Below are 21,096 nucleotides of genomic sequence, written 5' to 3' on the forward strand. Positions count from 1 at the left end.
AACAGATCTCTCTAAAAAGCAAACACTAAACAGAATAAGCAGGATTTTAATTTCAAGGTTCTGCAAACTCTAAAGTTCAAGAAAAATGCATTGAGCTGAATATCATTTTGAATGCCTTTTCACAACTACAGAGCAAAGGCATTTGAATAACATGCTTGTATTATCAGTAGCTAAAATTCCAATTGGCACTATATAATCTCATACTTATTCTGAGGGTTTTCCCAGGTCAAAGCTCTTCCTACTTCTCCACCTGAGCAATTTGATAAAGTTAAGACTTGCACTGAAGATCTTGTCATGATGAAAAACCATTTTGTAGAATGTATCAATGGGTAGATCTCCATTTGGATCTGCATATTTCAGAGTTGTCATTGGAGTGTACAAGGTGTTGGTCTGATGGCGAAAAGGTGGATTTTCTGCAAGAATTACCTTTACTGTATGCTGTCAAGAATAAGAAATAGAATTGTTAAGCTTTACCAAAAAAATGAAATAAAAGCCTAGTTTTCAGTTAAGCAGAGAAAAAGTGGAGGAATAAAGTGCTAAAATTATGTAAAATTCCATATGTAGTTTTATTAGAATTTCAATAGAATTTTTTCTTAAAATATTTTATATTAAATATGCTCCATCCCTGGCAGTGTTCAAGGCCAGGCTGGATAGGGCCTTGGGCAACATGGTTTAAGGTGAGGCGTCCCTGACCGTGGCAGGGGGTTGGAACTCGATGATCTCAATATCCTTTCTAACCCTAACTATTCCCTGATTTTCAAGGCCATGAGTACTTATTTATTTTTACTCCTGTTTCTGTTCGGGTATACCATGTTGATAGCATTTTACACCTAAGTATCCTGAATAGTCCTCCAAAATTACGCTTATATGCCCGCAATAGGTAGATCCTTTTTTCACAGTTCACTAGGAAAGGATTGGAAGCGTGCACTTTGCAGCAAGGTCTGGGAACCTTCAGTTGACACTGAAGTTATTCCTTAGCAGCAAGCACCTGAAATCATTGTCCCCTTCCACAGCTTTGCTTATATTTGTCTTCCTGCAGGAAGCCCCAGGCACCAGAAACCACATCCATGTATCTTCTATTGTGCTTTGGTGGTCTGAGTTGGCTGAGTGAATTTCACGTTAGGGATTACTAGTGAGACAGTGAGAAGAGCAGCTTTAACCACCAGTGGGAACCCCGTGTAGATGTATGGTAACACTGTAGAATGTTCAGATTTCACCAGCTTATGTGTAAGTTTTCACCAGCTGATGTGTAAGTTTTCACCAGCTGATGTGTAAGTGCATTAACACCTCAGTGGTATTTATACTACCATTCACAGTCGTCTTCAATACTTCAAAATGAACATTCTTTTACCATTCTAAAGGGATTTGTTTAAAACTCTCCAGAATCTCTTGCCTATGTAAAAAATAATTTCAAACTGTGTAAATTACATTGAATTAAATCTAATGCTTCTACCAAAAAATGAAAACCAACCCACCAGTCAACCAGTGCATTTGTAAATGACAAAGAAAACAACAACAACAACGAAAATCAGGAAAAAAAGAAGATGGAGAGTTGCTGAAGAGTTACCTCTGCGACCTCTTCAGCACTTTGTCCCAGGCTCTGAAAAATTTGTTTGTAATTTTTAAGGTAAATATTAGTAAACATATCGGCTGTTTCTTGATCTGCAGCTGAAAGATCCATTTTCATTCCATCTTCAAACACTTTTCTTTCAAACTCTGTAACTACGGGGCCTGGTTCAATTAAACTTAACCTGTTCAAAAAGCAAGGATATAGTGGTTATCAACTACCCTCTGTGGGAAACACACCCCTCTATCCTTCTCAGAAAGGAATATTGAGGAGTTGTGCTGTGAGTACATGTTTGCAAGCAATATTAAACAGGACATTCTGTAAAGGGAACCATGCCACATCATTGCTCTCATGCTCCTACCCATCCACGTGCAGCTTTCCCACAGCAATTCTAGAAGTAGCTCAAAGAGATGGAGGATTTCTTTGTCAAGCCATCAGTGCAAGATCCTTCCACAATATCGTAATAAAATACAATACAGAGAATTTTGCTGAGGGTGGACAGATTTTGCCTGCTGCCAAATCTGGAAAATCTTACTTGGCTCGGTAGCATATTACAGCAAATCACCAACATACAGTGACTGGTCAGTTCTTTCCTGGTTCTTCTCTCAGGCAGCAATTACTCCCAGCCACTCTTTACCAAAACAGTCTTTGGGACAGGACCTCTTCCTAGACTTTGAGTTCTGATCAGGCTCTTCTTTAGAACTAAATCAAGGTATTGACCTTGACAGGAGAATTCCAGCTGCAGCTGGAATTAAAGCCTTTCCTCTTGCGTCACTCTTCATACCAGACTTTGAACTTTTTCCATTCTACTTTCTTTTTTTAACCTCCTTTTTGCTGTTACCTTATACTCTTGAAATCTGACTATGAATATTGGTATATCCTGTGTATCATTACAATATAGTTATTTGAAATCCCTCCAAACTTCTCAGAGCAGTATGCTGCTCAGTTTGGATGGCGCTTTGTCTCGGAAATCCCATGACAGCAGGTGTGTCTTCTCCCAGAACACAAAGGCTAAATGCTTGGCTGCAATGGATATTTAACAACTGCTGGACATCTTACAAAGAATAGTAGCAGATTTACATGAATGTGAACAAACATGTGACAAATCAAACCCCAAAGTTCCGAAGACAATAAGCAGGACCATTCTCTTAAACATAAAGTAGTACACCACATTCTGCTCACTTTCCTCTCATCTCCTGTCATTATAGGTATCTCATCCTGTGTTTCCTTCTGATTGATTTCTACTTGTTCACTCTTTATGATGAGTCCCTGACCTTTTTATCTGTGAATTGCCTAAGAAGTCTATTATCCTTTCTAAAGGAAAATATTACAGGTTGGTATTATAATTTTATTCCTGTGATACTGTACTCAAGAATCTTTTTAGAAGTGTTACATAAACTATCTTATCCAAAGCTAAACAGCTTTTAACTGTCCTAGAGAATGTTTATGTTAGCATCTAGACCTCTTTATAGGCATATGTAGTGTGAATAACATGGACATTTCTATTCCTTTGATGATGTACAATTTCCAAGGGTTCCTCAGTCTGTTTCTCCTGGATAGCAGCAAGCTTTAAAAATGTGTTTGTTAGCTCTGAATATATTTACAACTGTCTAAAATATACATACACACCAGCAGATCAATACTTACTGCAGTTTGAACTTGAGCGCTTGTATAGCTAAACTTTCACAGAATCCTTCCACAGCAAACTTAGATGCAGCATAAACATCATTAAATAAGATACCTGATGGTGCAAACAAAACATCCTGAGAATGTGACTGTATTCAACACATTAATAGTTTAAAAAAACTTGTCTATTTTCCAAAAATATGTAGTCTTGCAGGGAAAACATTAGAAAAAATCCTTGCTTAAACTGAATCTAAATATTGATTTTTTGCCTATGTATGTTCTCTAAACTGTTTATTCTAAGAAAGAATGCTTGAACAATACTTTTCTTCCTCCTAACTGATGATCTCTTGGGGTGATATTAAATATTTTGTAGTCTCAGATACAGAAGTGTCTGCACATACACCACCATCTACATTATTTATTAGCAAGACTTTAATAGGCTACAGATAAACACAGAAGCTGAGCACAATGCAGGAGATGAGATTATGCAAGAGATCCAGCTTGCATGTAAGTGATTTAGCAAAACTACTACATCAACCCATTTAATGGATGGTAAGTATTGTATTAAACAATAACAACTCTTGCAGTTTGACTTTGGACCCTTGCTCACCAGAATAATACAGGTAAAGATCAATGCCACTGTTTTAATAATTGAAATAGGTAGACTGAATGGAACACAAGAGTGGGAACATCCGTCTCTGTCACTAAAATTAGACTCTCTGGAGTTTTATGACAGGAGAAACTTTACAAAAAGGTAAAATTGTCCAGGATATGATGGAATTTTATTCCCTTATTATTGTTCAGAGTGTAGTAAGCGTGTTTGCCTGTCCCCATAATCCTTTCCACTAGTTCTTTCCAATAGGAAAAGTAATGCTAAGCCCTGTTTTCCTGGGGGGGGGGGGGGGGGGGGGTTTTAGTAAAAAAAAAAAAAAAAAAAAAAAAACGGAGTTGTTTTAAAAAAGAAAAAACAAAAAGGGCTTTGTAGTTAAAATGTCTGGAGAGTAGTTGTGTAGTAACATACTACCTCGATGCATAAAAACTATCAGGTGTATCTAAGTGCTGTGCTTTTTATAGTGGAACTTCAGCATTACAAAGCACAATAGTTAGATATGCTAGCTCCTATTTATCATTTTTTTTTTAGATAAAGAGATAAGCTTAGATTTTGAACACTGAATTCTTAGTTCAAACAGAAAAAAAAGAACAAAAAAAGCAACTTTGCCTTGTATTCCCATAACGCTGCTTATTATGACTATATGTCCGCTCTTTCTCCTCTTCATATCAGGCAAAATCTCCTTCAGGAGTCGAACCAGTCCAAAGAAGTTTGTATCCATCACAGTTTTCATCTCATCTATGGTCTGACATTCAATAGGTCCAATGAGCCCCATTCCTGCATTGCTAACTGCACAAAATGGTAGACAACAGTGAGCAACAACCTCAGTAAACATTAACTCATAATCTTTACCGGAAAGCACTTGAAAGTAAAATGACTATGGATTAAATGATCCTTAAATAATCCTTAAAGAAAGGATTAAAATATGTTATTCTGCCACTAAAGCTTTGCAAATACACTTGACTTCCATGTTTTTTTATTTTTATTTATGCCTTTAATACAATTTAAATTATCTGATATTTTGCATTTTAACAGATTCATTTCTGATTACTTCTTTTTCTTTAAATTATAAAAATATTACATGAAAATGAGCCAGGAATTATCTGGATTTGTTTATGATTCAGCATTAAGAATTTGTGCTATGGTCTGCTTTTTGTTTTGTTAACATTCACATCTTCAAGAGGAAAAGAGGGAAAAAAAACAAAGAAAAACCCCCAAACCACCACACTTCCATTAATTTTTATTCCTGGATATTTTTAAGTGGGGAATGATTGCTAGAACTGGCATTCTGGACTACAACTAGTATGCCAAGTTAGAGTATAATACAGTTTGCAGAAGCAGCCTGTTAAACAGTGCTTTAATAATTAATCAAAATAAAGGCAGGCCCATAATTTTCTGTTAGAGAAGATTTAATAGTTGATGGTGTAAGCAATTCCCATCTAAGATACTAACATTTATTTTTAGCAAACCATTATGGAAATACTTCTTGTTGAATGATGCGTAAATTACAGTTACAATTCTCAATACATAATGAAAGTACTTTTAATTTCTTCGCATTTGTTCTTTATTTGCCAATTCCCAAATAATGCTGCTTTCTTAGTAGAGAGAGCTGTTGCCTTCATTGTAAATAGGACTATGCTTCATTGATAGGGTAGAAATCTTGTGCATGAAGATGCCAATTTAGGCAAAAGGTCTCACATTTACTGAAAACTATAATTCTATCCAATACACTTCTCTGTGATCAAGTTTCTCCTCTGGAAACGGGGAAAACAAGCTTCCCTACTTCACATAAGCATGGTGAGATTTAATCCACTCGTGTCTGCATGAAGTCTTAAGAATCTTGAACAGAATACACTATATAATTATTATTTTGGTAATTTAAAAGAATACATTAATGAAACTTCTCTGGGGTATCTGAGATGATGCTAAATAGAAAACTGGTATCTGTTTATAGCATAGACATCCAGTACTTGCCTAGGACATCAATCCTTCTGTCAGGGATACTATTCACACAAGCTTTAATAGACTGTTCATCACAGACATCCAGTTGTTTAATTTCAAGGGTTTTGCCCAGCCTTTGACCTGCAGCTTCCTCAAGTGGCTCTTTCTTGGCCAGATTCCGCATTGTGGCATACACTGCAACACACCAGGAGCAACAGTTACCAGAAATAAAACCTCTTCTGTTCACTCTTACTGAGAAGTATTAAAGAATATCGATTTTACGTCCATATCTTAAGTGTAAGTGATGATTAAAACTTAAAGTAGAAAAAAACATATATTGTCACTGATACCCCAGAGTCTGGGAAATCTGGAAAGTCTGGGAAATTTTTGCTGGGAAGAAATTCAGAAGGAGAATTAAACCACTGTTTAATTCATACACGCAATGTATGAAGGTAATATTACCACCAAAATTTAAATAATGGGTAGCAAGTCACGCTGCTGAATCATTTTTAGGTACCTAAAACCTAATTTTAGATTCCAGATATCCTTTTTTTTTTTAATCACTGTCAACATGTTTAGAACAACCTTATTTTTATTAAAAAGTAGAAGACAGATGCTTTCTTAGGTTGCAAAAAATGTCTTCTCAAAATAGAATTTAGTTTTATCATTATTGTAGCCAAATTACACAGAAAACTATGAATCTGCATCCAGTCAGTTAGCAGTAGAATACTGTGAGAATAAGTGTGAAAAACTGAATTACCACAGATTGCTGTATTTGTCTTGCCATCCACTTCCAACCATTGCAAATATCCCATTTTATAGCAGAAAGACAAATCCCAGCCCCTTTGTTCACCCTTTAAAGCACGTTTCCTTAAATGTGCTTTAAGGAAAAAACTGCAAATTCAAGAACTGCTTTCCTACAGTAATTGCTCTGGTCCTCAAATGGGTATGTATGTTTCATTCAACAAAGATTTTAGTACACAGAAGGAAAGCTAACTACAGCTGTGAATGTATATCCGAGGTAGCAGCTACACGCATTTACAGCTATTGGTTTTATGCTGTTTTGTTTCATAAACTATTCAGTTCAAATAGCTGTTCAGCTGCAATACATATACAGAAATACCATTTCCTTAGAGAAAACAGTGTATTTTCACTGTTTTGTATTTTCTTGACAGCAGGAGGGGGGAAACTAACAAGAAACAAGTCACCAAACTGAATACAATCACCTATTAAAGAGAAAAACATCAGTACTGCCTTGAAGAATATGATTTTACAAATAACAGATACAGTTACCTTTAAATCTCTTCTGTTCATCTTTTGCCATTTTTACAGCTAACGCCAGTCCAATTCCTGAGGAGCAACCCGTAATAAGGACATTTCTTCTTGCCATTCTTTTCACTGGGTGGTCCCAACAAGAGCTCTTGTTCAGAGGAGCAACAACCTAAATGTAGCTACAGTACAATGCAACTGGCCTTTAATGCTGTCTCCAGCTTTCCTGAGTCAACAAATCTGAAAATGCACACCTGGACCCTGCGTGATTAAGGGATAATCTCCATCTAGACAAAAACAGAAGCAGATGCTCCTGCATGAGCTTATAATCGACATTATCATCATGGATTATATTTAATACAAAATTTGATTAATCTTTAAAATGAGACATTTGTAAACTACATGGGTTGGGGTTTTTTAAGTTGTGGAATAACTGGTTTGCATACTACTGTCAGGAAAAGCTTTGCCACAGTTCCAATCAGTCTGTAGTGTCACGTTCTCCACTCATGTCTATGGAAACTAAACTACACCCAAAATGGGATCCCTCTGCTAAAGGTGTTCAGACTTGATATACTTACAGCACCCTCGTCACTCTCTTGCAAAAGAATGACAAGTGGATTTCTTCCCTGATGCCTTGCTATTATAAAAGTCCTAAAAGGATTTACAGAAAAAGTAAATTGAAACATAGGATGTGGATTTTTGAAGAGACAAGTTATTTAGAGAGATTCCTCACATTTCTTTTTTGCGCTGTTACCAGCCAAGAGTAGGGAATGTTAGCAAGTGTGCAGGCAGTGGGAAACAGCCAGGAAGACCAGCTCCACTGTACCCTTGCTACTACAATGATCTCTTCGAACACTTTCTAGTGTCAGAACTAGCATGATGTCAGATTCAGTTTTAGTTTTGAACAAAATACTCCACCAACTTCGTGTATAAACTCTGAATTAAGCAGAGGGACATTTAGATGGGCAGTTTTGTGCAACTGGCATTTAGCATACAGCAATTGTAGGCATACTACATTCAGAAAGAAAATCAGTCTGGTGAAATTTATAACTCATCCTGGTGACAGAAAAAGAATGACTTTAATAAGCAATTAGCCTTCTGAACAGCATTCAGTTAATTGTAATGCCATTAGAGCAGAAAAATGTTTTCCAGGATTCAGTAACCCCATGTTAATGCAGTGCAGTTCAGAAGAATGAACTTAGTGTTCCAAGACTTGCTTTCACGTCAATTGGTAACTCAAGAAAAGTAAGACTCTAGAGAAAAATTTAACTGATATTATGATGTTAGAGAAAAAATATACAAGTGTCCCTCCTTTCCAAAACAAATTCACTTGAACAGTGTAAGAGGAATCATTAACTTCTTAGGCAAGCAACAAAACAGCAAGATGGCAAAGTTAAAGAGAGAATGTAATTGTAATTCTACTTATTTATCAGGTTTGACCCACAGTTTTACCAGAGGAGTTGGCATCCAGATACACAATTTCAGTGGAAATGCTGTTTAGCTGATTCAGTTATTAAGCAAATTGCTTTTGCTGCTCATGCACATTTATATTTAGTCCATGTAGGAGGAGCAAGCAATGCTTTATGCAACACTCCGTTAGTGGAATACCACTAGTGTTGTGATGCAACTGTAATTACAGATGAGTTGCATTTTCCACTTGCATTTTCCACCTGGTTTGAAGGGCTTGCATGTATCCTCTGGTTTAAAAAACTCTGCCTGAAATTTGATGCATAGATTTCTAGCCTGAAGGCAAATGGATGTGCCTAAAGAGAAGAAAACATTAAACTAGTTTAATATTTTTCAGCTATTACACTGATCAACCTAATTGTAATGTTTTTCATTTACTATTATGTAGAGAAACAAATAGCTTGATTTAAAACACAGTATTTTTTTGCTACCTCATAATTTTCATTACAGCAAAATAAATAATCTGAAACTGCAGAAATACTTTAGATGAGTGTATCTCGACCTTGTCAGAGGTAGCAAAATAGGTGCTTGGTTTTGTATAACCACTTGTATTTGTGGAACATATTTGCATAACAGGTAGGTAGTGAAACACCTACCTGCTACTCAAGGAGTTTAGCACACTTCCACCTGCAGAGCTGCTGAAATACAACAGATAGGTTTGTTGCCTGAGATACAGTTTTAATATACAAAACACTTAATTTAAGCCTTATCTTTAAATTGCCATATATTCAATTCTCTTCCTCTGTTTTATGTCAAATAACTTTACTAGCTTGATTTTCTGAACACACATAAATCATTTTTGCATTCATCAAACTCAGATTTAGGCCTCAACTGCATTTGCATTTTCTGATGCTTATGTGAATATGAAAGTGTTAAAAACTGAGGCCACTACTCCAGTTTCCACCAGCTAAATAGTGTAGCACTTTTGGAAAACTGGAAATAAATATGGTTTAGAATGCATAGTTACAACGCCGTTTTAATCACTGGTAACTTTTGGATGGATTATGGCTTGGGGAAAAAAGAAAAATAGTTCAAACTTTATGGCCCTGTCCCACACCCGTTTGCATATTAACTATAATGGAACATGCTGCTTGGAGTAAAGCAAGCAGGTTTTGCCAGTGTCTATTATTAAATCAGTGTCCCCGAACATCCTACAAACAGGTCAGTTTTAATAAGATATTGTGTCTGCAACATTTGTGGGGGGAGGAGAATTAATATTCCCAAACAAAAATTGTTGATAAGGTAATACCATTGTGCTCTTAACTAGAAGTTAGATGTGAAACACAAGTACACAGTCTAAAATCCTTGGGGAAAAACAAGAGCCAAAATTAATTCCTGCAACTCAAGATACTTAAAAACTAAAATTTATTTCTCAAAAATAAATTAAGATGTTGTTATATCAATGCAATAATCTCAGAAACAGTTGAAAGAGTAAAAAGGTTGTAGTTTGCTTCAGTACAAATAACCACATTCACTATTTGTAAATACAAGGTTAAAATTTCCTCTTTCATTGCTCAATTATGTTGGAGAATGCACAGTTATGTTGCCAGCAACAGCATTCCTGGGTTACTGCTTGTCCAATGAGCAACACTGCTTCCTTCACAAGTCTTGCCCCTGAAACAAAATACCTGTGATCAGAAGCTTCCTTTAAACTTCTGCACTCAACTGACCGTACCTAAATCCATTTGTACCAAGATGTTACTTTTCAATGTCAAGATTTATCTTACAAATTCAAGAAAACTAGCTGCAGTCTCAAATCCACGGCTCCTTCCTCAAATTCTGCCCCCCGGACTGAAGTAACCAATGCATTTTCTTCTTGTAATTGAATTTGCTTTTCAAAATGAGTAAAATGTACAAATGTTTGAACATATATTAAGTTCTAGTAGATAAGTAGGAAAAGAAGATGCAGAAGATTTTGAGGGGGAAAAAAATCTTCATCTACAAATGCCTGTAAAAATTTTGTGCCATTTAAAGGAGCACTGTCCCTTGAAATAACTCCTCTGCATAAGGCTTAAGGCTTGAACTGCATTATCATGTTTAAGTTCCTAACAATTTTGGTTTCTGAGATTTCAGGAAGTGTTTGCAAAACCCCTACCAACTGTATCAAGAGGAAAATAGCCTGTAATTTCTACCAATACAAAATGAGGAAAATCTTATCAACATCAATGTAAATATTCTGGATTTTCTAAACGATACAGAAATAAATATAGGCACACACAGTATGTTTGGGGTTGTTGTTGGGGTTTTTTTGGGTTCATTTCTAGAGGTTCAGCCCCTCCTTTGAAAAACAGGCTTATCTGCTGGACCTAAATATTTGACAGTTGATTTGTAGATAAAAACAAACAGGCATTTTAGGTGATCAGACAACCAGTCTCTATAGCACACCATATACAGCAGCTATGCTTATGCTAGCCAGTCCTGTAGCACAACAGAGGCCATACCGGCCACTAATATTGCATAACATCCCATTATAGCATGGCTCCTGTTAATTGTAAATACCAAAGTGATTATGTTATATCTATTCTTGTTCAGCTTAATACTTATTCTTCATAAGGAATGCTATAAATAGAGCACACAGACATCCATAAGTAGCACATAAGCAGCTTACAGCTAACAAAGGAAAGATTATTACAATAACTTTCAATTATACATATATATTTTTACAAAAACACTGTAGAAATTACTCTTTTTAGATACTGATCTTTGTAAACACCCGTTTTTTTCTAACTTTTTTATCATTTTTAACACAATTTAATTTCACATTTCAGTAAGAAACTGGGGCCACATGATATTAATTTGCTTAAGCCAATCTCTTTCATAAGAAATTACTTCTATTTCACAGAAAAAACAACGTGCAGTAAGATATTTCCTCTTCCTTTATTTGGAATACTTAAAACTAAGGGTAGCAGAGTGCTGTACTGTTACAAGATCTTCACTGCAGATTAAAGCAGAAGAACAAAGAACAATTCAACTAAAGTATCTGTGACTTAATTATTTCATGAGTCCAATAAGGGCAGAATGGACCAGGACAGAACTCAACCCTATCAAACAATTCCTTCCCTGAACTAATATATTTCCTATAATAAGCAAGGAAGGTAGTGTATTAATGGAAAAAAGAATGAGACAGACTGTACCCCCGGGCAAAGCACATAGACACACAGCTCTACACACACCCCTTTTCCACAGATAGATTAGGCAATTGAGTTGTTAGAACTAGGACAAAAGGTTTCTGTGGAAGACTGGTCAGTCAGTCTGCAATGTGCTACCAAGGGAGAAAGTCTTTTCTTACATCGTTTTAATATACTCAATCTTTAAACAAAGAAGCAACCATATCGTATTCTAAATGGAGTCAGAACCCCTCTGCTATGTATTTCATACTCTATACAGAATGCTTCCAAAATCTGATCTTTTATCTACTTTACTATAATGAAAATAAACTTGAAATTTCCTTTTCTTCATCCCAAGTCTCTAAAAGGAACGTGACTGGAGTAGGTCTATTTTCAATGCCTTTCTTATATCATTCTTGGGCCTCCCCTACGTGGCGTTCCTTAGCAAAAATAATAAGAAGTCAATTTGTCTGGAAAGGAACGATCTAGTCAGCAGTTGTACAGGGGCTAGCTAAGAAATAGTTTCCTTCAGAATCCTCCCCAAAGTCTTAGGAAATGTTGGTAATGATGAATGTGAAGAATAGCAGCAGGCACTGTCATGTTCTCAGGACATAATAACCTTTAACAGAAGTAAAGATGGAAGAGCTCACATTGCTGTAATTTGCGGTGAAAGAAATTCATATTCATCTGTGACAGTCAACTGCCATAGAATATGGATCAAGTGCCTTTGGTGACTACACAGAAAGAAGACTTCTCTGATATCTTATACTAGGGAAAGAAGATAACACCCAAATGCAGCATAACCAAAATAGCAGGAGCCAGTTCAGTTTTGGTGTCTACCTCTAGCTGGCAAGTATCTTTGAACTTACTTCTGCAGAAAGCCTGTTTATCTCATATTGCTATTTGTACTTGTAGCGACCAATTCATGCCCCAAAACAGATTTATATCATTCATAAACTAAAACTTTCTTTATTCTAGCTGCGTGTTCCCCTTCGCTATGCCAGAAAATTCTCTCTTCTCGTTCCTATATGCATGCTAGATCTCAGTGCTCACTTGTTGCAGTTATTTTCACAAGACAGATACCCAAGTCATAAGAACCTCTCATCATAGAATCATAGAATAGTTAGGTTTGGAAAGGACCTTAAGATCATCTAGTTCCAACCCCCTGCATGGGCAGGGATGCCTCACACTAAACCATGTACAGCATATTGTTTCATTTCATTTCAAGGAAGACCATGTCCATAGCCAGAACATTGGATTACTAAACATAATCAATATTCAAATTTCCTTACAAAGCAGGCAATTAAGAGTATGCCATTAAATTTGTTATTTTAAAATCATTAAACTAGTTTAACTGTAGGGGGTTAAGATTCAGGAAACACCAGGATATAAAACACAATTACGTGGGGAGAAGTAATGACACTTCTAAAAAGACACCATATAATTTCTTCTAGGCAGTTACAGCAATGGCATTAAATATTAATAATCTGTTGTGTATCCAGGGAACATTTTACCTTTTCAAGAGCTTCTGCTTGTTTCCTTTCAATTTTTTTCTTCAGCTGATTTATTTCTTGATCTCTCTGGAGTAATTCAAACTCCTTTTCACGAAGCTTGTCTTTGGAATGCTGGAGTTTCTTCTCTAAGCTCTCAATCTGAACAGAAAATGCAATTAAATCAGAACAGATATTTTATTGAATTCAGAACAATAAAAACCCTCCAAACAAACAAAACTCACCAATGCCATGAACATCACCTCTGAATTTGGAATCTCTCATCAAGTTTTTATTTTATATTTATTTTGTCAGTATTTTCCTTTATTAGAAAAGCAGTTTGGGAGCTGTAGCATATCAAGTGAAAGAAATAATTTCATTTTTATACTTGTATATCCCTGCAAAATTTTGAGTTTTAATGATTTTAATTGAAAAAAGTAAAATATTTTTGGTTGTACATTACTAAGGTACTCTCTTCCCTGTCCCTGCAATAAGGAACCAGTTTTACTCTTCTAGATTGAACCTGGACAGCTATTGTGTCCCAGGACTAGACTTACTCATAGAATTAACTGCCCTTTGTTAGGGAAACTGGGTTTTTAATCTAAGCAAGGATTACCTGTTTATTGCATTCCTTAATTTCTAGCTCTGACTTCTCTAAATTGCACTCTAATTGAATTATTTGTTGTTCCATTTCTCCCCTATGTTCACGAACTGTCATATCCAACTGTGTAATCTAGAGGTAAAAGAAGGAAGAAAAGTAAATATTTTATTTTGAACTAGTATGCGGATTTCAAGTAGTATTACAAAACATGAAAGCAAAAGGAATGAAACTAATCCTTGGTAGTCTCAAGAATATTTTCTCAATTAGTCAACGTACAAATGCAGCCTAGCTGTCCCATTTGAAAAACACAAACACAAAGAGAGGAGAAAATTGGGTAAATCCATAACTGAATATGTTTGGTCCTCAGATATACAGAGTACAAACCTAGTTCTCATTTTAAAAGAAATGTAATAAGCAGCTTATTATACTAAACCATCTTGTAAGAAGGTGCCAAATTTTGCCAAAGCAAAAAAAATTCCTATTGCTCTGATAAATTGCTTTTTTAAATCCCCACCCTTCCTTCTCTCTGAATCTCAAATATTCCTGGATACAAAGTCTGGTAACTCCTGTAGGAAGTAGCTATTAGAAGGCTAATTAAAAGGTTTTCTATGATGGGTATCAAATCCTGAAGTCAGACCAAAAGACTGAAATTATTTCAAGTAAGCTACAAAAACTCATTCACAATAAAGATACTGGTTTACATTTAGAAGCTGCTTTAGAGCTATCAAATATGCCACAGAGCAAAAGAAATCTATCATCTCCAAGCACACTTCAGTGCAGATCTTCCCTTCATTTTATCAAACATCAAGATGACAATAATTGTCCTGTAGCTTTATTGCTCAAGAAGTATTATGGGACAGGTTTGCATAAGGCTTCTATTCTATCAAAACAGTAGTCTGTTGTCCCTTAGGGGAAACCTGGTACTGGTTTCAGTAACATACAGCTGGTTTTGAGGTTGACGCTATGGTTATATTAACCGTACAGGCTGGAGTGATACATGAAGGCAACTAAATCTAGCATGCTATTTGTAAGTTACCTACTACACAACAGGAATAATTGTCGGTAACATACTTAAAATGATCTGACCTGAGCTGCTCTTTGTTTCAGTTCCCAATTCCTTTCTTTCAGTGCTTGGTCCATGTCAAGGAGTTCTTGCTTTTTGTCTTCAATTTCTCCCTTGCAATACCTGAAATTCTCATGTTTAATTCACATTCAGTTGCTTAGCTTCTAGCATTCAGCTTGAAAATCATGAGATCTATTACTTACTTAAAGCCAAATTACCCTAAAAGATCAATTAACTAAGTGATTGCAAAGAAACAAACCCAAATTAAGTAATTCTGTTAACTATATTCCAGGTGGAGATTTCTCTAGAACTTCATTATTCAAGTTATTTAATTGGTTATTAGGACATGTTCTTAAAAAAAAAAAACCACCAGTACAGAAGAAAGTACATTGACTTGTGGCCAGAAAGGAAACTGGACAGTTTCGCTGTAAAAGAAGGTAATTCCTCTTACAATTATGTCATAGCTTTGGGATTCAGAAAATAGTTTTAGGTTTTTTTAAATCAGAATTAGAAAAAAAAAGAATTCAGCACCACATTTGGAAATCAAAAGTGAGCTGATGAGCTACTGTGTCAAGTTATCTTACAGCCACAAACCCCTAAAAACTACAGAGAGCTGCTAAGAATATAAAAGAAGATCATCCAAACTACGTGGCTATTCCTAAGGAAAAACTAACACAGCCAAGCTCTTACGATGGAAAAGATTCCAGCTTACCTGAGCTCCGTTGTTAGATTCACGACAGCAACATGCTTCTCCTCCAGAGAGGACTGTGCATTCTGTAATGCATCTTGCAATTCCCTAAGCTGTGTTAAAGTGATTTTTAATTCTCCATGGGCATTCTGTAATGCTGACTCTAGTTCTGCTATTTTCTGTAAGGCTTCCCTGTGGCAAGTCTCACTTTGAAACAGCTTATCTTCTAATTCATTCACTGTTTTACACACACACAAAACACAAAATGTTTAATCATCAGTAAGTCAGGGTCTTTATGCAACACTGCTGCCTACTAGCACTTGTGGTCATAATCAATTTTCAGTACCACTATTTTTAGGAAAATCTAGAAAAACAGTGACTTCTGAGGTTATACAACAATCTTTTCATGGTACCTAAGTGTTTTTTTTATTCATCTCAATCTATAATTGACTTGAAATATGAGAATGTATCTAGAAACATTTGGCCAAGAAGAAAATACAGAGATACAGAAATGGAATATGTGGTGCAGTGAAAAATGCAAGCAGAATTGCTAGTATGCCTCCTGTTTTAAAAGAATGGTGAAGTTAAATTAAATGGAGGAGGAGGGATTTGAAAGTTAGTTATTTCCACAGAATGACAGAATGGTTTGGGTTGGAAGGGCCTTAAAGCTCATCCAGTTTCAACCCCTGCCATGGGCAGGGACACCTTCCTCTAGGACAGGTTGCTCCAAGCCCCTATGTCCAACCTGCCCTTGAACACTGCCAGGGATGGGGCAGCCACAGCTTCTCTGGGCACCCTGTGCCAGCGCCTCAGAACCCTCGCAGGGAAGAACATCTGCCTAATGCCTAATCTCAATCTCCCTTCTGTCAAGTTAAAGCCATTCCCCCTTGTCCTACCAGCACATGGCCTTGTGAAAAGTCTAGACTCCCTTTTGGGGTTTTGTTTATTTAAAGAATTGAATTTTTGTGTGAATAACACATGCCATTACTAAATCTATATGTCTTGTTTGACTATCACATCAAGAATCTGCATTCCATTTTACAAGGAAAAACTTCACCTGGCGTAAAGGTACATCCCACAGAAGTGAATATTTGTGAAGGATTTGGGGGGTGGCGTTTGTTTGGTTTTAAATATGGAATTACCTACAGATTAAAAAAAAACACCCCAGCTTATCATGTTTTGACTCTCGTGTACTTGATTATAAAACAGGGCAAAGGAAAAATGTCTAATCTAATACATACAGAAGTAATAGCATGATGAAAGGAAGCCTTAGAAACATTATAGTGAAATTACCCTCATTTGCCTTTTCGTTGAGTTCTGATCGTGTTTCCTCCAAAGTAATATCCAACTGATTTATCTGCATTTGTTTGTTTTCACCATCTTGTTTTAATTGCACAACTTCTTTTTCCATACCAGTAAGTTCATTCTTGCACTGCTCCATCTCCATTTTAATTTGTCTAAGTAAAAGAAGCAACCAGAACAAAATGAACCTTGTAATAACAAATGCAACATACATCTGTCCTTATATGCTCTAAGGAGATGAGCATTTGTGAGTAAAATAAAGTCATGTTAAGCAGGCTTTTCATGCAATCAAACCCATACTCTTTATCATGCTCTCCTAGAGTCTACTATCTAGAATTACAAGCAACTTGACATGTGTATGATTTGAACTGCATTATGAAATTCCACCTTAAGGCTAAACAGGTTGATGGAACACACATTAATTCCACTGGAAGACTGTTCCAGAAACTCATGCCTCTGCTAGTTAAAAACTTCCTTTTGATTTCCAGTGTGTGCTCATACAGAGGCTGAAGTGTACAACTACATAGCTGAATACCATTTTAGACAGCAGTCTCTCTTACTGACAATCTATCTGCAGAATGACCTCTCACTTACTCTAAACCTACCTGATTGTGCTATTAAGTTCATCCACCTTCTGTCTGTTTAAATCTGCTTCCTGAGCAGCTAGGCGATGCTTCTCCTCTGCCTTTCTCAACTCATCTTCTGCAGAGAATTTCTGCTTCTGAAGCTCTTGTTCTAAATTGGATACCTGTTTTAAAATGGTATTTTACAAGTGTTAGTACTTTGACATTACATACAAAATAAACATACATCCTTGCTCTCGCAACTATCATAATGACAGTTTTAACACAACTCATTTCTTTATAGTCTAAAATTGTTTATAATTAAGACTAGAACTTTGCAGTCACATTTGAAAGACAAATAGTTTCTTGTAAATACAACAAGATCCAACTTTCTGAATTTCAGTACATCTCTCCTTAATTGCACTCTAGGGTTTGAGTCTCCAAGTGTTTAGCCACAATAATGCTAGAGTTTCTGATAGCGTAGAACCTAGTTTAAGATAAAATAAGCCACTAAACTCTTTAGATATATCTAAAATAATAACTATCAACTCAGTTATCAAAGAAACTTCTGATTTTAAAGGTATTACAAAACCATATATAAAAGCATTTAATTATTTGTCTTTATAGGTAGACACTTCTCAACGTACTGTACCTGTTTTTCAAGTTTAATTTGATTATCTTCCAGCTCCCCATTTCTAATAGTTTCTTGCTGTAACATTTGCTGCTGATGATGCAAAGTTTGTTGTAGGAGAATATTTTGTTCACTTGTGTCCTGAATATTCACATCTTTTATTTTTATTTCTTTCTGTAAATAAAGAACCTGAAAACACATTTATTTTCCATTATAGTGACACATTTTTATTTACACTTGCATCAGCTATTCTCTTCATTCTTAGTGAGCACAGAATCACACCTATGATTCAGTAAAACTTCTGGCTTTGAATTTATTGCATTACAGTTTCAACAGTACATAATACATTTCATAATTCATCACTGAGTTGTACTTTATAACACAAGTAAAGACGTAACATAACAGCCCCAGATTTTGACTTCTTGCTTCTAAATTTACCTAAACTGGTCAGTATTTTAAAAACATCTATAAGAAAGATTTTTCATTTCTAAATTACTGAATTGCTTTTCTTTCTGTCACTCTTCTTTATTTCTCAGGAAGTCCTTGTTTCCCCCTTGAGATTTTGTTCCAATCCTCCCCTTTATTTCTACCTGCCTCTACGACAACAGTCTTTGCAATAAAAAACAGGAATTCTGAGTGCCTAACTTGTCATGTGTCAAATGGTCTGATTTCTCAGTGATGAATTACTAAGCCCCACTTGCTACCCTTGAGTTTCACACAGCATCCAGTCTCTTCACATGCAGCACAAGAACAATAGATTTTAGGGCTTAGAAAGCAGCAGTAAATATCACAGGTTTATGCATAACAGAGACCATAGATTTCCATCTAGTTACTCCTGTAGAAGGTCTAGTAATCTCCAGGTGACTCTAGCTCTCTCTCAGCAAGTAGGGCAGCACTGACATGAGCAGCCTGCTATAATAACTAGTTATGTGGTTAGGCATCCTCACAAAAATTCATACTAATAATATTTAAACTTAATTCTTTATTGTTTTCATGTAGTGGTTTAAAGTAGAATAAAACTCAGGGAGTTGAAGTAAAATTTTCTTATGTCCATGACCTCTCCCACCCATTATGATACTTGAAACACAAATCAGTTATGTGCACCTAAGTTTCTATTGCAATAGTGCTCTCTCCATTTTACCCCATGATTATGCTTTCTTTCACTTAATTCTGATTCTGTTACTTCCTTCAACAGTTCCATTTATCCTGGTACTTCTTTTCCCCAAGCTTATCCATTGTTTCTTAGTTACAATTTTCCCCTTTACCCTCACAAAATGTAGCCTTTTCCCTGCTTACATCCTAGTCACAGTTCCCGTTGCAAATGTTTTGTCTATTTCACAGATAAACTTTTAGATTAAACCATTGGTAACAAGTGTTCTCTGCAATGCAGGACAGTTGTTAAAACAAGCTGTTACCTCTTCAGTCTTTTTCTTGAGTTGATTTTCAAATAATTCCTTATTTTCTTGTGACTGATGCAGATACAGTGCAACTTCTTCCTTGCATACGTCTAGTGCTGACTCAAGTTGTCTCACCTAGGTGAATGTAACACATTACTTAAAATTCAATAGCATCATTTTTATTAACTAAAAAAAACCCAAACAACTAATCAGAACTAATAAAAAGTGTTTAAACCATCTTTGTGCAAAACAACCGAAAAGCTCATTTTTATCCAAAGTATTAAAACAGGATTCCAGTACTTCTCAGTAGCTAGAATTTAAAAGCAAACATATGCCCAATACCAAATCATTAATCCACCACGTTATTAAATACAGAATTGTATAAATTCTGAATAAACACCATGTGAGTTGTGGCAAATCTTTCTCAAAAGTAATACTCAGATCATAATACAATTCCTCTCAGAAACCCACTAAACAGTATTCTTTTTTCCTTTCTGCACCGAGAGACAGTGCCCGAGTTCTACTAAAAGCAAAAAGAAATGCTTTTAGCGATGTCAACACAATCTATTTTACCCTTTATGATATTACTCTGGATTTGAGTAATGTCTAACAAGTATCTTACAACCTTGAATAGATAAAAATGATAATGAACAAACCCCAGAGGTCTCAATCTATAGTAACTGAACTTTTAACTGTTCCGTTTCAGTGCTAAGACGACTTGTCTTACAAATGAGAATTGTCTTGAATTTAGCTGCAGATGGGCTAATGCTTAAACGCTACCAGTTTTCTAAACCATATTGGACTGTATACCCCTCTCCTCACCCAAATCAAGAGCTTTCTGAAGAGAAGTTATAGTGGGTCTTAATTTTAAATCTCTGGAAAACATCCCAAATACTACAAAGGCAGTTGAATAGAAAACTGGCCCAACACAAGTTCAGAAAGAGCATGCTACCAGCTAAGTGCCCAGTATCTTCTCCTGGTGATATCCTGAAGATTTAATTCAGTTTGAAACCTGACTGTGGTAAATCACCACATGGCAGTAATTTATTAAAGCACTGTTTGCAAGTGCTGCATTGAAAATATTAATCAGGCAAACACTAGGCACAGATGGATAAAAACATGACCAATAATATCACATATGTCCAAAATGTATGTTGTATCTAGAGCAAAAATCTACATAATATTCTTTGTTAGATGTTTTACTTTAAGAGTACAAGAAGCACAAATCTGACCTATTAGTAACTACAGTAATTTAATAAAGCAATTATGCATTGCATCATCTCTTACTGCAGGTTTCATCATACTATTTTCAATTAAAAATAAAACAAAAGGTAAGACTTCAAGTTAGTAACTTCTGAAATATTTACATGAGGCAAATTTCTATAAAGCAACCTTACTATAGTTTTTCTATAAAGGATAAAAGGAAATACACCATTACTGCAAACTTTAAAACTATTCATTCAAAATTACAGAGAGCTTACTAACTCTGACTGTTTCTTCTGTTAACTGACTTTTCAGCATCTTCAATCCTTGATCTTTCTTGACATTCTGATTCTCCATTTCCTGTGTGTACACATGTTTTTATTCAAGAGAACAACATGTAAAGATAGTAACAATAATCTAACTAATAAAAAGTCACACTAAGAATCAGGAAAAAAAAAAAAAGATCAGTGTATTTAAAACACAATTGCTGGCATACTCTATTTGTGTACATCATACTCTGAAGTGAATCTGGTTCCCGATAGGTGTCCCTTCATATTCTGCAGCAGCAGGA

The 21,096-nt window shown here is 35.7% G+C and overlaps 2 protein-coding genes across 2 annotated transcripts in view; both read right to left on the reverse strand.

The window, feature by feature from the left end:
• Positions 1-204: 204 nt before the first annotated feature.
• Positions 205-7,134, reverse strand: LOC104404414 (retinol dehydrogenase 8-like). The gene is made up of 6 exons (XM_010012840.1): positions 7,038-7,134; positions 5,778-5,939; positions 4,413-4,592; positions 3,215-3,308; positions 1,568-1,751; positions 205-438 (listed from the first exon to the last, which is right to left on the reverse strand). The coding sequence occupies exons 1-6, from the start codon at positions 7,132-7,134 to the stop codon at positions 205-207; spliced, it is 951 nt and encodes a 316-aa protein (XP_010011142.1).
• Positions 7,135-7,601: 467 nt separating this feature from the next.
• Positions 7,602-21,096, reverse strand: part of CCDC18 (coiled-coil domain containing 18) — a 26,899-nt gene continuing 13,404 nt past the window's right edge. The window contains exons 15-25 of the mRNA XM_010012841.1: positions 20,808-20,885; positions 19,341-19,457; positions 17,947-18,114; positions 17,337-17,479; positions 16,723-16,886; positions 15,572-15,667; positions 15,454-15,508; positions 14,765-14,864; positions 13,694-13,810; positions 13,102-13,239; positions 7,602-7,664 (exon numbers count right to left, since the gene is read on the reverse strand). Coding sequence (XP_010011143.1) covers positions 7,602-7,664; positions 13,102-13,239; positions 13,694-13,810; positions 14,765-14,864; positions 15,454-15,508; positions 15,572-15,667; positions 16,723-16,886; positions 17,337-17,479; positions 17,947-18,114; positions 19,341-19,457; positions 20,808-20,885 — 1,239 coding nt within the window. The remainder of the gene's footprint in view (positions 7,665-13,101; positions 13,240-13,693; positions 13,811-14,764; positions 14,865-15,453; positions 15,509-15,571; positions 15,668-16,722; positions 16,887-17,336; positions 17,480-17,946; positions 18,115-19,340; positions 19,458-20,807; positions 20,886-21,096) is intronic.

Source organism: Nestor notabilis, unplaced genomic scaffold, assembly GCF_000696875.1.
Source record: "Nestor notabilis isolate BGI_N333 unplaced genomic scaffold, ASM69687v1 scaffold3794, whole genome shotgun sequence".
NCBI classification, from domain to species: domain Eukaryota; kingdom Metazoa; phylum Chordata; class Aves; order Psittaciformes; family Psittacidae; genus Nestor; species Nestor notabilis.

Bases quoted from the DNA above. Each gene is read 5' to 3' on its own strand.
- LOC104404414 (XM_010012840.1), bottom strand. From the start codon at position 7,134: ATGGCAAGAAGAAATGTCCTTATTACGGGTTGCTCCTCAGGAATTGGA. The intron at 4,593-5,777 runs GCAAGTACTGGA...CATTTTGTGCAG, and splicing joins CAGAAGGATTGATGTCCTAG to TTAGCAATGCAGGAATGGGG. The intron at 1,752-3,214 runs GTAAGTATTGAT...CTTTTTGAACAG, and splicing joins GCGCTCAAGTTCAAACTGCA to GTTAAGTTTAATTGAACCAG.